General features: G+C 43.8%; 1 protein-coding gene across 8 annotated transcripts in view; it reads right to left on the reverse strand.

Moving 5' to 3' along the window:
• Nucleotides 1-880: 880 nt before the first annotated feature.
• Nucleotides 881-19550, reverse strand: part of agtpbp1 (ATP/GTP binding protein 1) — a 42918-nt gene continuing 24248 nt past the window's right edge. For 5 of the 8 annotated variants that reach the window (XM_036979512.1, XM_021605435.2, XM_021605437.2 and 2 more), the window contains 14 exons: nt 19333-19449; nt 18346-18971; nt 18147-18248; nt 17984-18070; nt 16041-16189; nt 15806-15893; nt 13746-13890; nt 10419-10569; nt 10080-10260; nt 9789-9918; nt 9048-9179; nt 7857-8033; nt 5051-5211; nt 881-2159 (listed from right to left, as the gene is read on the reverse strand). In XM_036979512.1, coding sequence (XP_036835407.1) covers nt 1991-2159; nt 5051-5211; nt 7857-8033; nt 9048-9179; nt 9789-9918; nt 10080-10260; nt 10419-10569; nt 13746-13890; nt 15806-15893; nt 16041-16189; nt 17984-18070; nt 18147-18248; nt 18346-18971; nt 19333-19449 — 2415 coding nt within the window. In that variant the 3' untranslated portion in view covers nt 881-1990. Of the gene's footprint in view, nt 2160-5050; nt 5212-7856; nt 8034-8467; nt 8544-9047; nt 9180-9788; nt 9919-10079; nt 10261-10418; nt 10570-13745; nt 13891-15805; nt 15894-16040; nt 16190-17983; nt 18071-18146; nt 18249-18345; nt 18972-19332; nt 19450-19550 lie in introns of those variants that run through there. The other 3 variants (XM_021605436.2, XM_021605440.2, XM_021605439.2) reach the window with 2 other exon arrangements.

Here is a 19550-nt window from a genome sequence, read left to right on the forward strand (position 1 = left end):
GTCTTTTAGTTCTTTGTTCACCACATTTCCGAGCGTGTGATTGACACAGGGGAGGGCAGGCAGAGACAGGAAGTGGGGCGTAGGGCTGAAAGAGGAAAGAGCTGTTGATGCTCTGCATCTCTGATTAACATTTTCCTCCACTACTAATCCTCCTCCTAACACAAGGCTCTCTCAGTGTCCTGCAGCTTTTCTCTTCTCCTCCGCTGTCACTCTGCCCATCAGCGGCACAATGCGATGACAGAGAGAGGTTGACTGCATGTCCTCCAGACAGGTGGCTCTTTGGCTGATTTATTGACATGCACACTGTACAAATTAATTAATATGCTCTGTCTTCAATGACTCCTTTCATTCTAGATTTCCCTCTGTCCAATGTCCAGGTTGTCTGTGGGTCGTTGGTTTGGAGACACTACCCTCTCTCCATGTGTCCCCTGATGAACTTTAACCTTCTCCATGAAGCTTTGTCTAACCCATAGAGAATGAGAGGGCTCTAGTGGTCAAAATGTATTTTTAGCATGGGCAGTGCCATAGAGGGCCTCCACCATGCTTCTGCCATTTTAAAGTAGTCAACTGGGTGGGGATTCCTATGGGTTGTAGCCTCAATGGTGCTGCCCATGCTATCACAGACGCTATAATGGCACAGAAATAAAGAGGAGTCCACTTTCTGTATCAATGGTCCGACCTCAGATTGGCATATACAGCCAGAGGGGCATTAGCGGTGGGCACACACATCACTTGCACTCAAACAGAATCAACAAACACCTCTAAAAATAGAGATAAAAAATAATAATTCTAAAACACATACACATCCTTCAAAACAAAATACTCACCCTCGGGCTCAACATTCACATGATTAAATGGATAATAATACACCGCAAAATGATTCAGATATTTTCACATTCACATTTATTTCCCATGATTTCATTGCAAGCTTCAACTTATTTGTGTTACAATCAAATTAAAAGGTTTAGTCAGTTTTCTTTTTTTACTCCCACAAACACAGAGCGTTTGGCTGCCCAGTTCTATGGTGGTCTAGCATTTCCATCTACTAAACACACACACACACACACACACACACACACACGCACACAAAGGCCACACACACACATGTGCATGCACACAAAGGCCACACACACACATGTGCATGCACACAAAGGCCACACACACACACACACACACACACACACACACACACACGGTGCGTCTCACAAATAAAATAAAACTAAATAAATAAGAATAACATTAAAATAGTCATGCACCGACTGTACAAACACAACCAAAACATAATAGCTACTTACATCTAGAAAAAATACAAGTACAAAATAAAATGTCTAAACTACTCCCAGATAGCACCATCCTTCCTAAAACTCAGTACCATTGCATTGTACGGACAACCAACTAAGCTTACAGGCAGACTAGAGAAATACATATACTTCTCAGTAGCAGAAAACAGATCCACAACATCAATGTCAGTTTTGGCCTGAGCTTTTGACCTTTTACTGTGAGGTGGATTGTAAAAGTGCCTTTTCTTCTGCCCTGTACCTGTGTTCATGTGTACGGTATGCATGTTGATGTGTTACATGTGCAAATGGTTCTACTTTGCTTACTACCTTTCCGGTATGCCAATTGTGCACTACTGTTATTAGTAGGTCATTGAGACATACTGTACTATTTATGCAAATACAACCAAGGTGTACATTCCATTTCAACTTGTGTCTAACCATAGAATTACCTATAGACATACGTAAATAGAGATTTAGAAATTCTCTTTGTGTAACACTTTTCATGACAAATGGCGACATTGCAACAAAACCCTTGTGTTATTTGTCTAACGTGTCTATTCATTCTATAACGCTCTAAATCTGCATGAGATATGCAAGGCAGATATAGCATGGATGTGGTATCCATGATGCACCAAGGCCAGAGGGAGAGGAGTAAGTAACTTCAGAGCAAAATGGGGATATCTGGTTGGGTAGTGATCAGGGGGTTTGAGCTAGGTGAGTGAGTCTCTATAGTTGTTGGACTCGGAGTCGGAGAGGTGGTTGTCGTGGGGGTCAGCGGTGTTGGGGTCGTTGTCGGGTTCGTCGCCACTCTCGGCGCTGTAGTCCACCTCCTCCATGAAGGATGCCTCTTCATCCTCCAACAAGTACGTACTAGGGGTGCTGCTTGACAACACAACACACAGACAGACCATGATTCTAGGCAGGCTCTATGTGTGAAATAGGACTAATATAAAACACCCACCAAATGATTTGAAAGAAAACAAATATTTGACCACGGGTCTGGACAGAAATGAGGTATAATGATTTATAAGATTTCAGAAAGAAATTCAGAAGATAAAACTAGTGTTCAGGCACGTAAAATAATACAAACCCAATGACAAAAATCAAATCAATCACTAGTTGTGCTGCGTTTTTGATAGAGACATCTCTTCTTATGCATTGGTTTAGTGGTTTAATGGATAAATGTCTCAGATGTTTAGAGGTTTTAGTGTTTTTTAAATGGTTTTTAATGGTGTGAGGTCTTTGAAAGAGGATCCTGTGGAGACAGTGGATGGTTGGGGTTCAGTCATTGACCCCTGCTCCCCGCCCCAACCCTCTCTCTGCCCCAGAAAAGGGTAAAGTGGATTAGGAGGAGGGTATGACGGGTTGTAATGGGATGGACAGAGTGCTGTCTGGAGAGGAGTATTAAGATCCAAGAGTGAGAGAGCTTGAGCCATTACAGTCCATTAGAGAAAGACTGCAAGGGCCGCACTTACACCGGACCGGCCACACACACACACACGCATGCACACAAAGGCCACACACACACAGACACGTGCATGCACTGTACACATACAGGGCCTAGTGAACATCTATACAGCCCTTGCATATGCTTCTAATTTTGTTGCCTTAAAATGAAATCTAAAAAGTGAATACATTATATTTTTTGTCCTACAGATTTACACAACCTAGCAATGTTGACAAAAACAATGTCCCTTTGAGTTGTGCAAGGTTGGTAGAATATTATTGTAAATGATTCACAGCTGTAATGGAAAAGGTGCTTCTACCAATGTATTAACTCTGTGGTGTGAAGACATACACAATCAATATGTTCTCATTTTGTGTTTTTAGTCATTCTTTCACTTTGAAAATGTGTAGATTGTATGGAAAAAAACGTATGTCATTACTTTATAGATGACATTTTATGGCAGAAAAATGTGAAGACTGCAAGGGGAATAGCCTTCCACAGAAACACACGCGCACATGCACAAAATTCCAATCCTATTGTTATGATATCATTGGTCTGATGATTAAATATTAAACGAGAAAAAGCATAAAGCTGTGATGAGCCTATAGCCAAGCCCTGACGTCTCTAACCTGGCTACTTGATGGGAGTCAATGAATACAGTGCATTCGGAAAGTATTCCACATTGTTACATTACAGCCTTGTTTTAAAATGAATTAAGTTTTTCCCTCAATCTACACACAATACCCCATAATGACAAAGCGAAACCAGTTTATTTTTTATTTTGTATGTAAAAAAATGTATATAAAATTTTAAAAAAAAACTTATTTACATTATTCAGACCCTTTGCTTTGAGACTCGAAATTGAGCTCAGGTGCATCCTGTTTCCATTGGTCATCTACAACTTGATTGGAGTCCACCTGTGGTAAATTCAATTGATTGGACATGATTTGGAAAGGCACAAACCTGTCTATATAAGGTCCCACAGTTAACAGTGCATGTCAGAGCAAAAACCAAGCCATGAGGTCGAAGGAATTGTCCGTAGAGCTCCGAGACAGGATTGTGTTGAGGCACATATCTAGGGAAGGGTACCAAAACATTTCTGCAGCATTGAAGGTCCCCAAGAACACAGTGCCCTCCCATCATTCTTAAATGGAAGAAGTTTGGAACCACCAAGACTTTTCCTAGTGCTGGCCTTGCCAAACTGAGCAATCGAGGGAGAAGGGCCTTGGTCAAGGAGGTGACCAAGAATCCGATGGTCACTCTGACAGAGCTCCAGAGTTCCTCCGTGGGGATCGGGGAGAACCTTCCAGAAGGACAACCATCTCTGCAGCACTCCACCAATCAGGCCTTTATGGTAGTGGCCAGATGGAAGCCACTCCTCAGTAAAAGGCACGACAGAGCTTAGAGTTTGCCAATAGGCATCGAAAGGACTCTCAGACCATGAGAAACAAGATTCTTTGGCCTGAATGCCAAGCGTTTCTCGAGGAAACCTGGCACCATCACTACGGTGAAGCATGGTTGTGGCAGCATCATGCTGTGGGGATGTATTTCAGCAACAAGGAGACTAGTCAGGAACGAGGGAAAGATGAAATGAGCAAAGTACAGAGAGATCCTTGATGAAAACTTGCTCCAGAGTGCTCAGGACCTCAGACTGAGGCGAAGGTTCACCTCCCAACAGGACAACGACCCTAAGCACACAGCCAAGACAACGCAGGAGTGGCTTCGGGACAAGTCTCTGTATGTCCTTGAGTGGACCAGCCAGAGACTGGACTTGAACCCCATCAAATATCTCTAGAGAGACCTGGAAACAGCTATGCAGCGACCCTCCCAATCCAACCTGACAGAGCTTGAGAGGATCTGCAGAGAAGAATGGGGGAAAGTCCACAAATACAGGGGTGCCAAGCTTGCAGCATCATACCCAAGAAGACTCAAGGCTGTAGTCACTGCCAAAGGTGCTTCAACAAAGTACTGAGTAAAGGGTCTGAATACTTACGCAAATGTGTTTTTCAGTTTTTTTTTATACATTTACAAACAAACACTTTGTCATTATTGGGTATTTTGTGTAGATTGATGTGGGGGAAAACAACTATTTAATACATTTTATAATAAGGCTGTAACATAACAAAATGTGGAAAAAGTCAAGGGGTCTGAACACTTTCCTAATGCACTGTAAATACATTAATTATTTAAATCAATAAATGCAAGAGGAGATTTGTAAAAAGCCACATTTAAATGTCATGAGGATTCTGAGGATGACAGCGGACGGTGCAGTGTCTAAGTGTGCGTGTGAGTGAGTGACCTGGTGAGGGGGTGTGTGTCTGACCTGGAGCCTTTGCAGCGTGTCTCCGTAAGGTCACTCTCGACATCCAGCAGGTGTGCGTGGTTCCTCAGCTTCAGGGGGGAAGTTAGTCTCTTCAGTCTTAGCAGAGCCACACAGAACTGGGCTCCCATCTCCTCCAGCTCTCTGGTGCCTATCTGAAGACCCTGGACACACACACAATCACTTACTGTACAAACATTATATAAACATACACAAGCATGCATACTCAGTGCACACACATATTATTTTAGGGCTGTCCCTGACTAAAAAAAAACTCTTGGTTGACCAAGAGTCTGTTCTTCCATTTTAAAATGTATATTTTCCATATATAGATAGATCCTATGTGTTTTAAATCAAATCAAATATATGCACTGAACTTGTCAGATGCTTTCAGCGCACTCTTTGATTAAATAATTAAGACACAAATTACTAAATGGAGTCCGACTGTAATGGATTTGATTGTACTGGGCCAGACGAAGACTTGCTGCGCTGTGTAAAAATTTAAAAAGACAGCGAGTGACTGTGTGATTAGCACCCAATTGTCTCTGTCACCCCAGTCAGATGTGTGGTATAAATTTGACTATTTGTGGAAAATACTGGAGATCAAGAACAAGAAGGTAAGGAGCAAGGTCTGCCTGCATATTATGTGTGCCAAACAGGTGCTGTTAGTTTAGAATATCATTTTTCTGACCGTTTGGAACAATGTAAACACTAAATCAATTATAAGCACGTTTTTTTGTGGAGCATTTATTACAGCAAAGACTAAAAACTGTTGCATTCATTCGTGAATGCAATTTCTGAAATGGAACAGTTTGTTCACGCTAATTATTCAAGTGGCTTTATTATTTTATTTAAAAACTAAAACGCTTAATTGCATTTCAAATAATGAATGACTCATATGCTGTGAGATGACATGAACAAATGAATGATTGATACAGTACTGTAGCCTATAAAAAGTTGAAATATAGGCCGAAGTAAGTTACGGTATTAAGACTATACAGGATGTGGTCTTTGGCCTCCAGCTCGATGGTGGTTATAAAAGGCTGCTATGCCGATCCTACTAATGATAATGACATTACTTATTAGTTTAATGATGATCATAAGAATAACAATAAGGAGATCAAGAAAAAGGAGGGTTATTATTTTAAAATTAATTATAAATAATATCAAAGGCTGTTCTAATGGAAAAAAAGTGTAACGCATTTATTACAGAATAGCGAAGATTAAAAACAGCCAAATTTGTTAAATTGTTGATCCGACATGTTGTGGTTGCGTGAGGCTTGGCACTCACGGAATCAGTAGGCTATTAAACAAACACTCAAGCAGGATCTGTCATATGTCTGTAGCTAGATATATACAGTAGGGATGATTTATAAAGCCAGGCACATTTAACAGTTAGGCTATTGATTATAGACCTAATAAAGTTGGGGTTTCTTCTCTCCTCACTTTTCCTAGACAATTAAGGCAAGGGCTGTTTTCGAACTCTGCTGCTGCCTCCACTGCATTGTTCTCAACACCAATATGCTGGTTAACCTTGCTATTGTATACATAGCAACATGGTCTAGGAAAAGGCGCCAATTCAACAGCGCACTGATGTGTTTCAGAACCATGGACAGCGACCATTATAAAATTATATTTTTTATTAGTGTTGCACCATTGTTCTTATGTAATATAACCTTATACAATTTCAGGTGCACGTCTTAGAGTGATGGACTGTGCCATCCCTACGGCCTCCACGGTGGATTAGTCCACTCAGACAGGTGCCAATCAGACAGGTGTCTTGTACACCATTAATTATTATTTTTTGCTACCGCTCGACTTAAGAAATCTCGGGCGACCAACAGCCTATCGACCAAACAATCGACCAGTCCTCTAAATGAAGTCAGCGCTGTATTATTTACACTTAAAAACAACACACACACACACACACACACACGTCTGTCCCATGTGCAATCTCAAGTCTACAGTGGGCTTACAGTAAAATGGTTGTGTTGTGGAGCATTGTGATTCAGAGCAGAGGCAGGTAGCCGAGTGGACCAGTAACCGGAAGGTTGCAAGATCAAATCCCCGAGCTGACAAGGTAAAAATCTTCTGTTCTGCCCCTGAACAAGGCAGTTAATATGTAACTGCCACTGTTCCTAGGCCGTCATTGAAAATAACAATTTGTTCTTAACTGACTTGCCAAGTTAAATGAATGTAAAAAAGAAATAAAGAGGACACTGGCTTGGCACGAGCATGACAAATAGAACGTCAACAAAATGGGCTTCCTGCACATCTGTCCAAACAATTTCCCCATAAATACATAACCCAATCAGGAAGGATGAGAGAAAGGGACCGTACCAAACTGGCAACCCTAGCCTACCCCTGGGCTCTGCAGATGTTGACATTGGCAACTCCAGTGCTGAGAGGGCTAGGAGCTGCCAGAGGTTTCTGCACTCACTGACTGACAGGCAGAACATCGGTACACTCAATTGTGTTTTTTCTACCTTCCTAGTGGAGACCAAACAGTTGATTCCCATTCATAATCCAATTTTCCCTAACACTAATTGTAACCCAAAGCCTAAAATTGCCATTTTCCTTGTGGGGACAGGCGCATGTTTTACTAGCCTTGTGAGGACTTCTGGTCCCCACAGGGACAGTAAAACCACACACACACAGTTCTGTCCCGTGTTTAGTGGATATGACATAATAAGCCCGATGATGCTGCTTTTAGTCACTGACAGTATGATTTACAGGACTATAGCTCCCCCTGCTGGTTGTTAGTCCACACACACACCAGGCTGTATCGGCACACACACACCCACCCCACCTTGTATTTGCCCTGGTCACAGCCGCAGAGTGTGCTTTCCATGGTGTAGCTGCGCTGGACTCCGATCTCCCTCCACACCACCACGCGGGCCGTGGCCTCCTTGGAGCGCTCCACCACAAAGCTACAGCTGGCCAGGCTGAAGGCCGGTGCCATCTGGGACAGGATCTTAGGCAGAGTCTGAGGGACGGAGTACGGGGGAAGAGTTTGAGCTCAACACCCATAGACAATAGACAATGAGGGCATGCCTGTGGATGAATGTACGTGAGAGGATCTAAAAGAGAAACAGTCGGTGTGTGTGTGTAACTATACACTGTGTCCGCATTGTTTCCAGGTGGCCTGATGTCTCCCTGTATGCAAATTATTTGAGAGATATTGTTGCTGAGTTGACCTGAGAAAAATTGTACAGCCATGAAAATTCCATGAAAAATGTGGAAAGCATATCCAGAGATTCCTATAAGAGGGATCACAGCTGTACTGATGGTAATCTGTTCTGATTTATCATCAGGGGTTCATTGGCTAAATGCAAGTAATATGTTTCTGAGCCAGAGCCTTAATACATTGACGAACATAAGGGAAGATAGTGTGTGTGTGTGTAGGGCTGGCACAATTACCGAGCATTTGTGCGGTTGACTCCGTTTCTGTGGTGACATGGACTTTAACAAGGTGATGAAACTTTGTTGCTCCTTTCTGAAACAAGCAGCGTGTTGTAGCAAAGCATAGAAATAGAATCAATAGAATGGGCTTGGAACCTCTAACCCTGAAAATTTGACTGGTAAAGTCATGGGTACACTCGCAATGGCTGCCTGGTATTGTGATGCAATCATTTCCATGGTAATGTAGAATGTTCATTAAAATTGTGATAACGGATGGGGCTCATGCAATGGAATGTATTTTTTGTAATGTCAGTTGAATCAACAAATCCCAACACATATTAATGGGTACGCTCCCTGCTTTGCTCCTATGTACACTTGCAAAGGCCGCCAGTCCCACCCATTATGCAATCATTCACTTGAATGGGGACGCCCGTTCTATTCCTTCTATTTCTATGGCAGCACATGCAGTCAGGACCGGAGGAGAAAATGCACCCCAAACAGTAATTACGGAGACCGCAGTTATTTGGCTGGCCAATTACTGTCATCCAAAATTCTATGACCGTCACAGCCCTAGGTGTGTGTGTGTGTGTGTTCTCACCCTATAACCAAGGTCTTCATGTAGCTCACAGGATGTAGCACTGATGTTGGTCTCCCATACAGTCTCCTTCAAACTGCAACCGTACATAAACACGTTCTTCTTCCGGGAGTGACCGTGGTAGTCACAGAACACCTACATAGCAGAGGGAAGGAGAGGACTCAGACACACAGGGAAGGAGAGGACTCCGACACACAGGGAAGGAGAGAAGTCAGACACGCAGGGAAGGAGAGGAGTCAGACACACAGGGAAGGAGAAGACTCAGACACACAGGGAAGGAGAAGACTCAGACACACAGGGAAGGAGAGGACTCAGACACACAGGGAAGGAGAAGACTCAGACACACAGGGAAGGAGAGGACAGACACACAGGGAAGGAGAGGACAGACACACAGGGAAGGAGAGGACAGACACACAGGGAAGGAGAGGAGTCAGACACACAGGAAAGGAGAGGAGTCAGACACACAGGGAAGGAGAAGACTCAGACACACAGGGAAGGAGAGGACAGACACACAGGGAAGGAGAGGACAGACACACAGGGAAGGAGAGGACAGACACACAGGGAAGGGGACAGAGATTGTGAATGTATGAAGACAATCAAACTTCATCAACCTGGCTTTCCTGCCACGACTGTTAGGGAAAGAGAAAAGGTTAAGGTAATGGCTAGGGAAATGGTTAGCGTGACAGAGTTAGCCACGTGCGACCAGCGCTGTAAGGGTGTCGGGCTATGGCACATATGGCTCACCAATGGCGCCCTCTGGATGGCAGCGAGGTACTGCAGCAGGCTCTTAGTGTGGTAGATGGTAGGATGCAGCTCAGGACTGGGGTTCTGCCACTGTCGGTTCAGATCCTCCCCGCTCAGAGAACAACGGTGACTGGAGGGAGGGGCGGGAGAAATGGAATGAGAAAAAGAGAAGTTAATCAACTTGAGTTTGTGTGCGCACGTGTCTACAATATAGTATTGGTTGTGTGTGTGTGTTCGCGTATGTGTGTGCGCACATGTTCATACGCGCATTGTGTGTGTGTGTACACTTACTTGCCGTTGACCACTCCATCAGGGTTGAGCATGGGGACTATCTTGAAGATGTAGGCTTCCCTGAGACTGTGTGCCAGGGGGCTGCTACCCATCAGGAACTCCAGGGTGCCCTTCATCACCCAGCTGGCGTTGGTCTCCCCTGGGTGCACCCGCGATGACAGGAACACCAGCGGACGGTTCCCTGGACACACACACATCACACAGTACATAGAAATACACTCAGCAGCACACACACCCCCCCAGGGAAGGAGGAGACAGTTATCTGACAGACAGTGATATCTTTAACTCAGTTCAGGTCAGTGTTCCTACCCCAGTAGTCAGTGGTCAGTCAGTACTCACTGAACTGGCAGATCTGGTCATTGCTGGTGGACTCGGGCATGGCGGTGATGGTGAGGAGGGGGCAGCTATTGCCCCCCAGAGTCTCACACAGGACGTCTTCGCGCAGGTAGGTCTGAGGGGTCCTCAGCGCCTCCAGCTTCTGCAGGTGCATCTGGGCAGGAACACAGACGTAAGAAGGCTTTACACAACGGTGGAGCTCTGTTGCGCAAACATCAAAACAGTGAAACTTGAGTTTTTTAAAGAGTTGATTTAGCTTTTATGCAGGGTTCTGTTCCAAACAGCACAGCTAGGAGAACTCAAAATAGCACCTTATAGTTGAAGACTCTTCTTTGAATCATAAAAGTGCATTGAAATGACTTAAGAACTGTGTACACGTTGGAGAAGTGTGTGTCCAATTAGAGACACCAGTTATTCCTCTCACTTAAACCCTTGTCATTGTTTTGTCTCATGTTGCACCTACCCCACATTATCCAGAAATATTCTTATCATGTTACTGAATGTATCCAGAGTATTTTCAGATTTCGTGATCAACAAATGCAGCAAAAAGTACAGTACATATAACATTCACATAAAAATCAACAGTGTAATGGAGAGATTCAGTCTTTTATTCTACAGGCCATCCATTGGTGAGCTGAAGCTGAAGGGCAGCTGGGTCATGCAGCAAGATAATGAACCAAAGCAAGTCTACATCAGAATGGCTGAAAAGCAACAAATGTAAAGTTTTGTAAAATGTCCATACCTAAAACCAATGGAGATGTGGCAGGACCTGAAATGAGCAGTTTATGCTTGAAACCCACAAATGTCGTGGAGTTACACAAGTTCTGCATGGAGGAGTGGGACAACATTCCTCCACAGTGATGTGAGAGTGATCAACAACTATAGGAAGTGTTTGTTGCAGTTATTGTAGCTAAAGGTGGCAAAACCTGTGTTACTGAAAGGGGGCAATTACTTTTTCACACAGGAGCATTGGGTGTTGCATAACTTTGTTTCTTAAAATACATGAAATAAGTATCAAATGTTTGTGTTATTTGTTCACTCAGATCCCCTTTATCTAATATCACGTTTTGGTTGAAGATCTGATAACATTCAGTGTGGAAAATATGCACAAATAAAGTAAATCAGAAAAGGGGCAAATACTTTTTCATGGCACTGTATCTAGTACCTTTAGAGTAGTGTAGGTGTAGTGGTATACAGTACCTTTAGAGTAGTGTAGGTGTAGTGGTATACAGTACCTTTAGAGTAGTGATATACAGTACCTTTAGAGTAGAGTAGGTGTAGTGGTATACAGTACCTTTAGAGTAGGTGTAGTGGTATCTAGTACCTTTAGAGTAGAGTAGGTGTAGTGGTATACAGTACCTTTAGAGTAGTGATATACAGTACCTTTAGAGTAGTGTAGGTGTAGTGGTATACAGTACCTTTAGAGTAGTGATATACAGTACCTTTAGAGTAGAGTAGGTGTAGTGGTATACAGTACCTTTAGAGTAGGTGTAGTGGTATCTAGTACCTTTAGAGTAGAGTAGGTGTAGTGGTATACAGTACCTTTAGAGTAGTGTAGGTGTAGTGGTATACAGTACCTTTAGAGTAGTGATATACAGTACCTTTAGAGTAGAGTAGGTGTAGTGGTATACAGTACCTTTAGAGTAGTGTAGGTGTAGTGGTATCTAGTACCTTTAGAGTAGTGTAGGTGTAGTGGTATACAGTACCTTTAGAGTAGAGTAGGTGTAGTGGTATACAGTACCTTTAGAGTAGAGTAGGTGTAGTGGTATACAGTACCTTTAGAGTAGTGTAGGTGTAGTGGTATACAGTACCTTTAGAGTCGAGTAGGTGTAAGGGTAGTGATATACAGTACCTTTAGAGTAGGTGTAAGGGTAGTGGTATACAGTACCTTTAGATTAGAGTAAATGTAGTGGTATACAGTACCTGTGGAGTAGAGTAGGTGTAGTGTTATACAGTACCTTTAGATTAGAGTAAATGTAGTGGTATACAGTACCTTTAGAGTAGAGTAGGTGTAGTGATATACAGTACCTTTAGAGTAGAGTAGGTGTAGTGATATACAGTACCTTTAGAGTAGTGTAGGTGTAGTGGTATACAGTACCTTTAGATTAGAGTAAATGTAGTGGTATACAGTACCTTTAGAGTAGAGTAGGTGTAGTGGTATACAGTACCTTTAGAGTAGTGTAGGTGTAGTGGTATACAGTACCTTTAGATTAGAGTAAATGTAGTGGTATACAGTACCTGTGGAGTAGAGTAGGTGTAGTGTTATACAGTACCTTTAGATTAGAGTAAATGTAGTGGTATACAGTACCTTTAGAGTAGAGTAGGTGTAGTGGTATACAGTACCTTTAGAGTAGAGTAGGTGTAGTGGTATACAGTACCTTTAGAGTAGAGTAGGTGTAGTGGTATACAGTACCTTTAGAGTAGAGTAGGTGTAGTGGTATACAGTACCTTTAGAGTAGAGTAGGTGTAGTGGTATCTAGTACCTTTAGATTAGAGTAAATGTAGTGGTATACAGTACCTGTGGAGTAGAGTAGGTGTAGTGTTATACAGTACCTTTAGATTAGAGTAAATGTAGTGGTATACAGTACCTTTAGAGTAGAGTAGGTGTAGTGGTATACAGTACCTTTAGAGTAGTGTAGGTGTAGTGGTATCTAGTACCTTTAGATTAGAGTAAATGTAGTGGTATACAGTACCTGTGGAGTAGAGTAGGTGTAGTGTTATACAGTACCTTTAGATTAGAGTAAATGTAGTGGTATACAGTACCTTTAGAGTAGAGTAGGTGTAGTGGTATACAGTACCTTTAGAGTAGAGTAGGTGTAGTGGTATACAGTACCTTTAGAGTAGAGTAGGTGTAGTGGTATACAGTACCTTTAGAGTAGAGTAGGTGTAGTGGTATACAGTACCTTTAGAGTAGAGTACGTGTAGTGGTATACAGTACCTTTAGAGTAGAGTAGGTGTAGTGGTATACAGTACCTTTAGAGTAGAGTAGGTGTAGTGGTATACAGTACCTTTAGAGTAGAGTAGGTGTAGTGGTATACAGTACCTTTAGAGTCGAGTAGGTGTAGTGGTATACAGTACCTTTAGATTAAAGTAGGTGTAGTGGTATACAGTACCTTTAGATTAGAGTAAATGTAGTGGTATACAGTACCTTTAGAGTAGAGTAGGTGTAGTGGTATACAGTACCTTTAGAGTAGAGTAGGTGTAGTGGTATACAGTACCTTTAGAGTAGAGTAGATGTAGTGGTATACAGTACCTTTAGAGTCGAGTAGGTGTAAGGGTAGTGATATACAGTACCTTTAGAGTAGGTGTAAGGGTAGTGGTATACAGTACCTTTAGAGTAGAGTAGGTGTAAGGGTAGTGGTAAGCGAAGTAGCAGACATCGTCCTTGTGGTTGAAGGTCATGCTGAAGGTCATGGTGTAGTAGGACTTCCCCTTCTGACCACCTGCTGCTATCGAGCTCCTAGAGAAGTGGTTTCTAGGTAAAAGGATGTTGAGAAGTTCACAAAAGCTTGATACAATAACATACAGAAACACATTCACATGACACCAGTATCTACGGAAGTGACCAACAAGTAACCTATTTCATGGCCCTGTTCAAAAACTTAACTACAAAATGCACCCTTCCTTCCTCGCTTCCTTGAGGTAAGCACAGACCTAAACTAGCCAAAAAAAGAAACATCCTCTCACTGTCAACTGCGTTTATTTTCAGCAAACTTAACATGTGTAAATATTTGTATGAACATAACACGATTCAACAACTGAGACATAAACTGAACAAGTTCCACAGACATGTAACTAACAGAAATGGAGTAATGTGTCCCTGAACAAAGGGGGGTCAAAATCAAAAGTAACAGTAAGTATCTGGTGTGGCCACCAGCTGCATTAAGTACTGCAGTGCATCTCCTCCTCATGGACAGCACCAGAATTGCCAGGTCTTGCTGTGAGATGTTACCCTACTCTTACACCAAGGCACCTGCAAGCCCCCAGACATTTCTGGGGGGAATGGCCCTAACCCTCACCCTCCAATCCAACAGGTCCCAGACGTGCTCAATGGAATTGAGATCCGGCATTGTCATGCTGGAGGGTCATGTCAGGATAAGCCTGCAGGAAGGTTAACACATGAGGGAGGAGGATGTCTTCCCTGTAACGCAAAGCGTTGAGATTGCCTGCAATGACAACAAGCTCAGTCCGATGATGCTGTGACACACCTCCCCAGACCATGACGGACCCTCCACCCCCAAATCGATCCCGCTCCAGAGTACAGGCCTCGGTGTAACACTCATTCCTTCGACGATAAACGCGCATCTGACCATCATCCCTGGTGAGACATAACCGCGACTCGTCAGTGAAGAGCACTTATTGCCAGTCCTGTCTGGTCCAACGACGGTGGGTTTGTGCCCATAGGCGATGTTGCCGGAGATGTCTGGTGAGGACCTGCCTTACTACAGGCCTACAAGCCCTCAGTCCAGCCTCTCTCAGCCTATTGCGGACAGTCTGAGCAATGATGAAGGGATTGTGCATTCCTGGTGTAACTCTGGCAGTTGTTGTTGCCATCCTGTACCTGTCCCGCAGGTGTGATGTTCGGATATACCGATCCTGTGCAGGTGTTGTTACACGTGGTCTGCCACTGCGAGGACAATCAGCTGTCCGTCCTGTCTCCCTGTAGCACCGTCGCATCCTGTACCTGTCCCGCAGGGGTGATGTTCGGATGTACCGATCCTGTGCAGGTGTTGTTACACGTGGTCTGCCACTGCGAGGACGATCAGCTGTCCGTCCTGTCTCCCTGTAGCGCTGTCTTAGGCGTTTCACAGTACGAACATTGCAATTTATTGCCCTGGCCACAGCTGCAGTCCTCATGCCTCCTTGCAGCATGCCTAAAGCATGTTCACGCAGATGAGCAGGGAACCTGGGCATCTTTCAGGGTTTTTCAGAGTCAGTAGAAAGGCCTCTTTAGTGTCCTAAGTTTACATAACTGTGACCTTAATTGCCTACTGTCTGTAAGCTGTTAGTGTCTTAACGACCGTTCCACAGGAGCATATTCATTAATTGTTTATGGTTCATTGAACAAGCATGGGAAACAGTGTTTAAACCTTTTACAATGAAGATCTGAAGTTATTTGGATTTTTACGAATGATCTTTGAAAGACAGGGTCCTGAAAAACGGACGTTTCTTTTTTTGCTGAGTTTATAAGTGAAAGCAAAGTTACAGCCCTATTACTTTCACCACACTAACCAATTTAGATCTGGGGTTACTTCAAGGTACAGGTCGGAAGGATGCATTTCTAAAGTATTGGAACGGGGCTCATTTCTCCTGACAGGTACACTACTTGTCCGGTGGGCTGTGTGATTACTGCCTCTGCTGGCGGGGTGAGGGAGGACAGTCACACCTACTTGTAGTAACATATGTCTGTTCCGGTGCGAACCCAACGGGGCCTGCCGCTAATGGCCTCCTGTACAGAGTACATTAGAACCTGCATACCTGAAGACAGTACCAAGGAGACGTTAATACCATACACACAGAAAACTGAACTAGCATTTCTTTCGAAAACACAGAAGCTTTGCCAAACATCATTGACTAAATAATGCAACAAAAATGACCAAGTCAGTGAGTCAGTCAGTCACTTACCATAGTTGAACTGGCTGTTTGACTTTTCACAGTTGATGATGTTGAAGCGATAGGGGGCTCCCACGCGCATGCCGCTCACCTCAAAGTAGAACCACTGGTGGTAGTGGTTACTGTTGATGTCGGAGTTTAGGACCAGGTCGTACTCAAACCTGGAACACACACAGATCACATCAGCTCAACCTTTACGCAAACCAAATGGTCCATACATGTGGGCAAAGACGATTGAATACAACAACTACTACCTTTTTTTTTTACATTTCATTAACTCTTTACAGTTGTGGGAATTGGCCTATATGGACAGGGCAAAATTAAGAAATATGAGAAGCATATGCATAACCATGGTAGCAATTGAAAAGGAACAGTTTGGAGACCGTGGGAAAATGATTAGACCAAAGGTTCAGCAGTTCACCTGACAAGACTGAATCCAAATACTACACTGTTGATTTTATGTGCATTTTACATTTACTGTACTTTACCGCATTTGTTGATAACGAAATCTGAAAATACTCTGGATACATTCAGTAACATGATAAGAATATTTCTGGATAATGTGGGGTAGGTGCAACATGAGACAAAACAATGACAAGGGTTTAAGTGAGAGGAGTAACTGGTGTCTCCAAGTGGACACACACTTCTCCAACGTGTACACAGTTCTGCACTTATGACTGAAAGAGTCTTCAACTATACAGTACTATTATTATACCATTATACTTTAAAAACATTTAAACTTCAAGCAGTAAAATGGCTCTTTGGCTAGCTTTTGCTACAGCCTATATCAATGAGGGTTAGCATTCTAGCTAACAACTGCAGCATCCAAAATAATTATTTTGCAAAGACCACAAACAAATATAATCTAAGTGACTGTTCAAGCAAGAATTAAAACATCACTGTAAGCATATGAGAAACCCCCAAAAGTTATTTCGTTTAGAAGTAATAAAAACATAGATCTAGGCAATGTTGAATGGGCCCAGCTGGCGATGGCTTTCTTACAGCCTCCAAGAGTGGCGGGTATCTGTACCTGACGTCAGTGGGTCGTGTACTGGAAAAGGGTCTATTGCCAACATGACTAGCTAAATTACAAAATACAATATTACAGTTTTAGGCTTTCGCAAGGTAATTCAGAGAAACAGATCATTTTAGTGTGAATAGAAAGGAGTCATGTTTAAATGATCTAAATGTTGAAAGTGTGTGTGCGACGGAAAGACACAAAATGGTGTAGTTTCAGGCCATGTGGAGGAAAGTGATGCGGGCTGGAGATGGGGGTGTGAGCAGGTGGATCTGGGAAGGGGTGATATTGGGGATGCTTGTGTACATCTGTATGTTGTCGTTTTATATGTGGATGCTTTAAATTGTAAAAAATGATCACACCCAAAAAAGAAAGGAGTCCTAAGTGCATTCAGGTGTGAGTGCCACAGCAAATCTCCTTCACAATAAAAAACATAGACTCATTCTGTTCAGAACAACCCAGTGTATGACGCCATGTTGTCTTGTAACTGTACATCAAATACAGTGATCATAAACATTGACACTGTATAGGACATGAGTTTTATGAGATGGAAATGAGAAGAGCATATTTGGACTCATGGGTGTTTGGCTTGCGTCTCATCTTTCAAAATACATAGTCATCTTAATTTACAGCATTTCCCCTCTCTTTGACAACAAAAAATTAGCAAAGGTTTCCCAATTAGCATGAGGGATCAGAGAATCATCTTGTCGCGCTCGTTGCTCAAGTTCAGAATGGCTGTCAGTGAAAACCCACACTGTGAAGAGCAGAGCCAGAGCTCTGGAAACGCTAGACCCCAGTGTAATGACAGCCACTACGTTCAAACTTATTAGTGTCCAAATCTGCCATTTTGAACCCGTATATACAGGTATGACTAAACTACATTTTTTATTTTTTTTATTTTATCCCAGTTTATGTAACAATGGGACACAACACTCACTTTCTGACTTGAACTGCTTTCCTCAGGTTGCCAGACTCAAACTGAGAGTTGAACTTCAGAGATTCACCGCCGTCAACCACTGGACAACTGAAACACACAGGGCCCACACCGTGAGACACACACACACGCACACACAATTCCCTGGACGGACGATGGTGCTCACCTCTGTATGTCCAAGTCGTAGACCACCTTATCCAGGATGTCGTTGGGGTGGATCAGCCTTTCAATGTCCTGGAAGATCTTAGTCCTGAAGGGGGGCAGAGGACTGAGTGACATCATCATCATCACACAACAGTAGCAGTAAGACAACAGGGGGGAGGGGGCAGTCATATAGATCCTAGATCAGTGTCTAGGGGTCTCACCTCTGCACGCCGTAGACCCTCTCCAGGATGTGTTCTCGGGAGGTGGGTGCCACGTGGCCAAAGTAGTCTGGGTAGGCCACCTCAGAAAACTGTGGCACAGAGCTTGTGCTCTTCACCATCTCCACGTACAGGTCAGGGTCGTGGAGTGGCAGGAGCAAGGCCGTGTCTGGCACATGCAGCACTCCCTCCTCGCTGCTCTCCTCCTCCTCAGCCCAGTCCTCAGCTAACATCTCCTCACCTTCTCCCCCCAGTCGGGCAGCCACACCCCCAGCCAGTATTGGGGGCTGTCTATTGTGCTTGTTGCCCCCTCCTCCTCCACCCTGAGGTCCAGCCCCATCCAGGGACACCCGCTCCAGTCCCTGCACCAGCTCCTGCTCCAGCCCCGCCCCAGGGTGGGTTCGGCTGTGGGTGTGGTCACCGCAGCCATCTTGGTCCTTGGTGATGTTGATGGTGTCAAGGTCCAGGGCAGGGACTGGGGCCGGATGGGGGCACTCCCCCTGAAGGGGGGCAGCAGTGGGGGTTTTCGGGGGTAGGGCCTGGGCGGTGGGAACGATGATTGGGCGGTGAGACTTGGGAGCTGCTGGGGTGGCCGTCACACCTTTCTTTGGGTTGTCAAAGTTAAACACCTGCATAGACACAAAGGAAATTGGACTTCAGGCAGCTTTCTGATCACTTACCACAGTGTGGTCCCCAGGTTAAAAACACACTTCTGTAAGTTTTAAGATGGAATGTTGAAAATGTGGGGGGCAGGTAGCCTCGAGGTTAGCGCGTTGGGCAAGGAACCAAAAGGTCACTGGTTCAATACCCAATTGCTTCAGGGGCACTGGACAATGGGGTCACTGGCCATGACCCCACTCCCTGCAGGTGTCTCAGGGTGAGTTGCAAGAAACATTTCCATTACACACTAGTACAAGTGTATACCGGAAATATGAAAACATCCCCAAAATACTATTATTAAACCAAAGACACAAAGGTGTACTGCATTACCTGGAAATCCTCTGAGAGCTCCATAAAGAATCTCTCATAGATCTTCAGCTCTTCAAACGGCCTGCTATGGGTCTCTTTGGGTCTCAGTTTATTGATGTCGGTTTCTATGTCATCATTCTGCAGAGGGGAAAACATCATCATCAAACACCTGAAAAAGCAGGAACAGGATCCCAATAGAAAACCCTGTATTAGATAGTTTTTACTTCAACCAGAGAGAG

This window comes from Oncorhynchus mykiss, chromosome 6 (assembly GCF_013265735.2).
Source record: "Oncorhynchus mykiss isolate Arlee chromosome 6, USDA_OmykA_1.1, whole genome shotgun sequence".
Taxonomy (NCBI): Eukaryota; Metazoa; Chordata; class Actinopteri; order Salmoniformes; family Salmonidae; genus Oncorhynchus; species Oncorhynchus mykiss.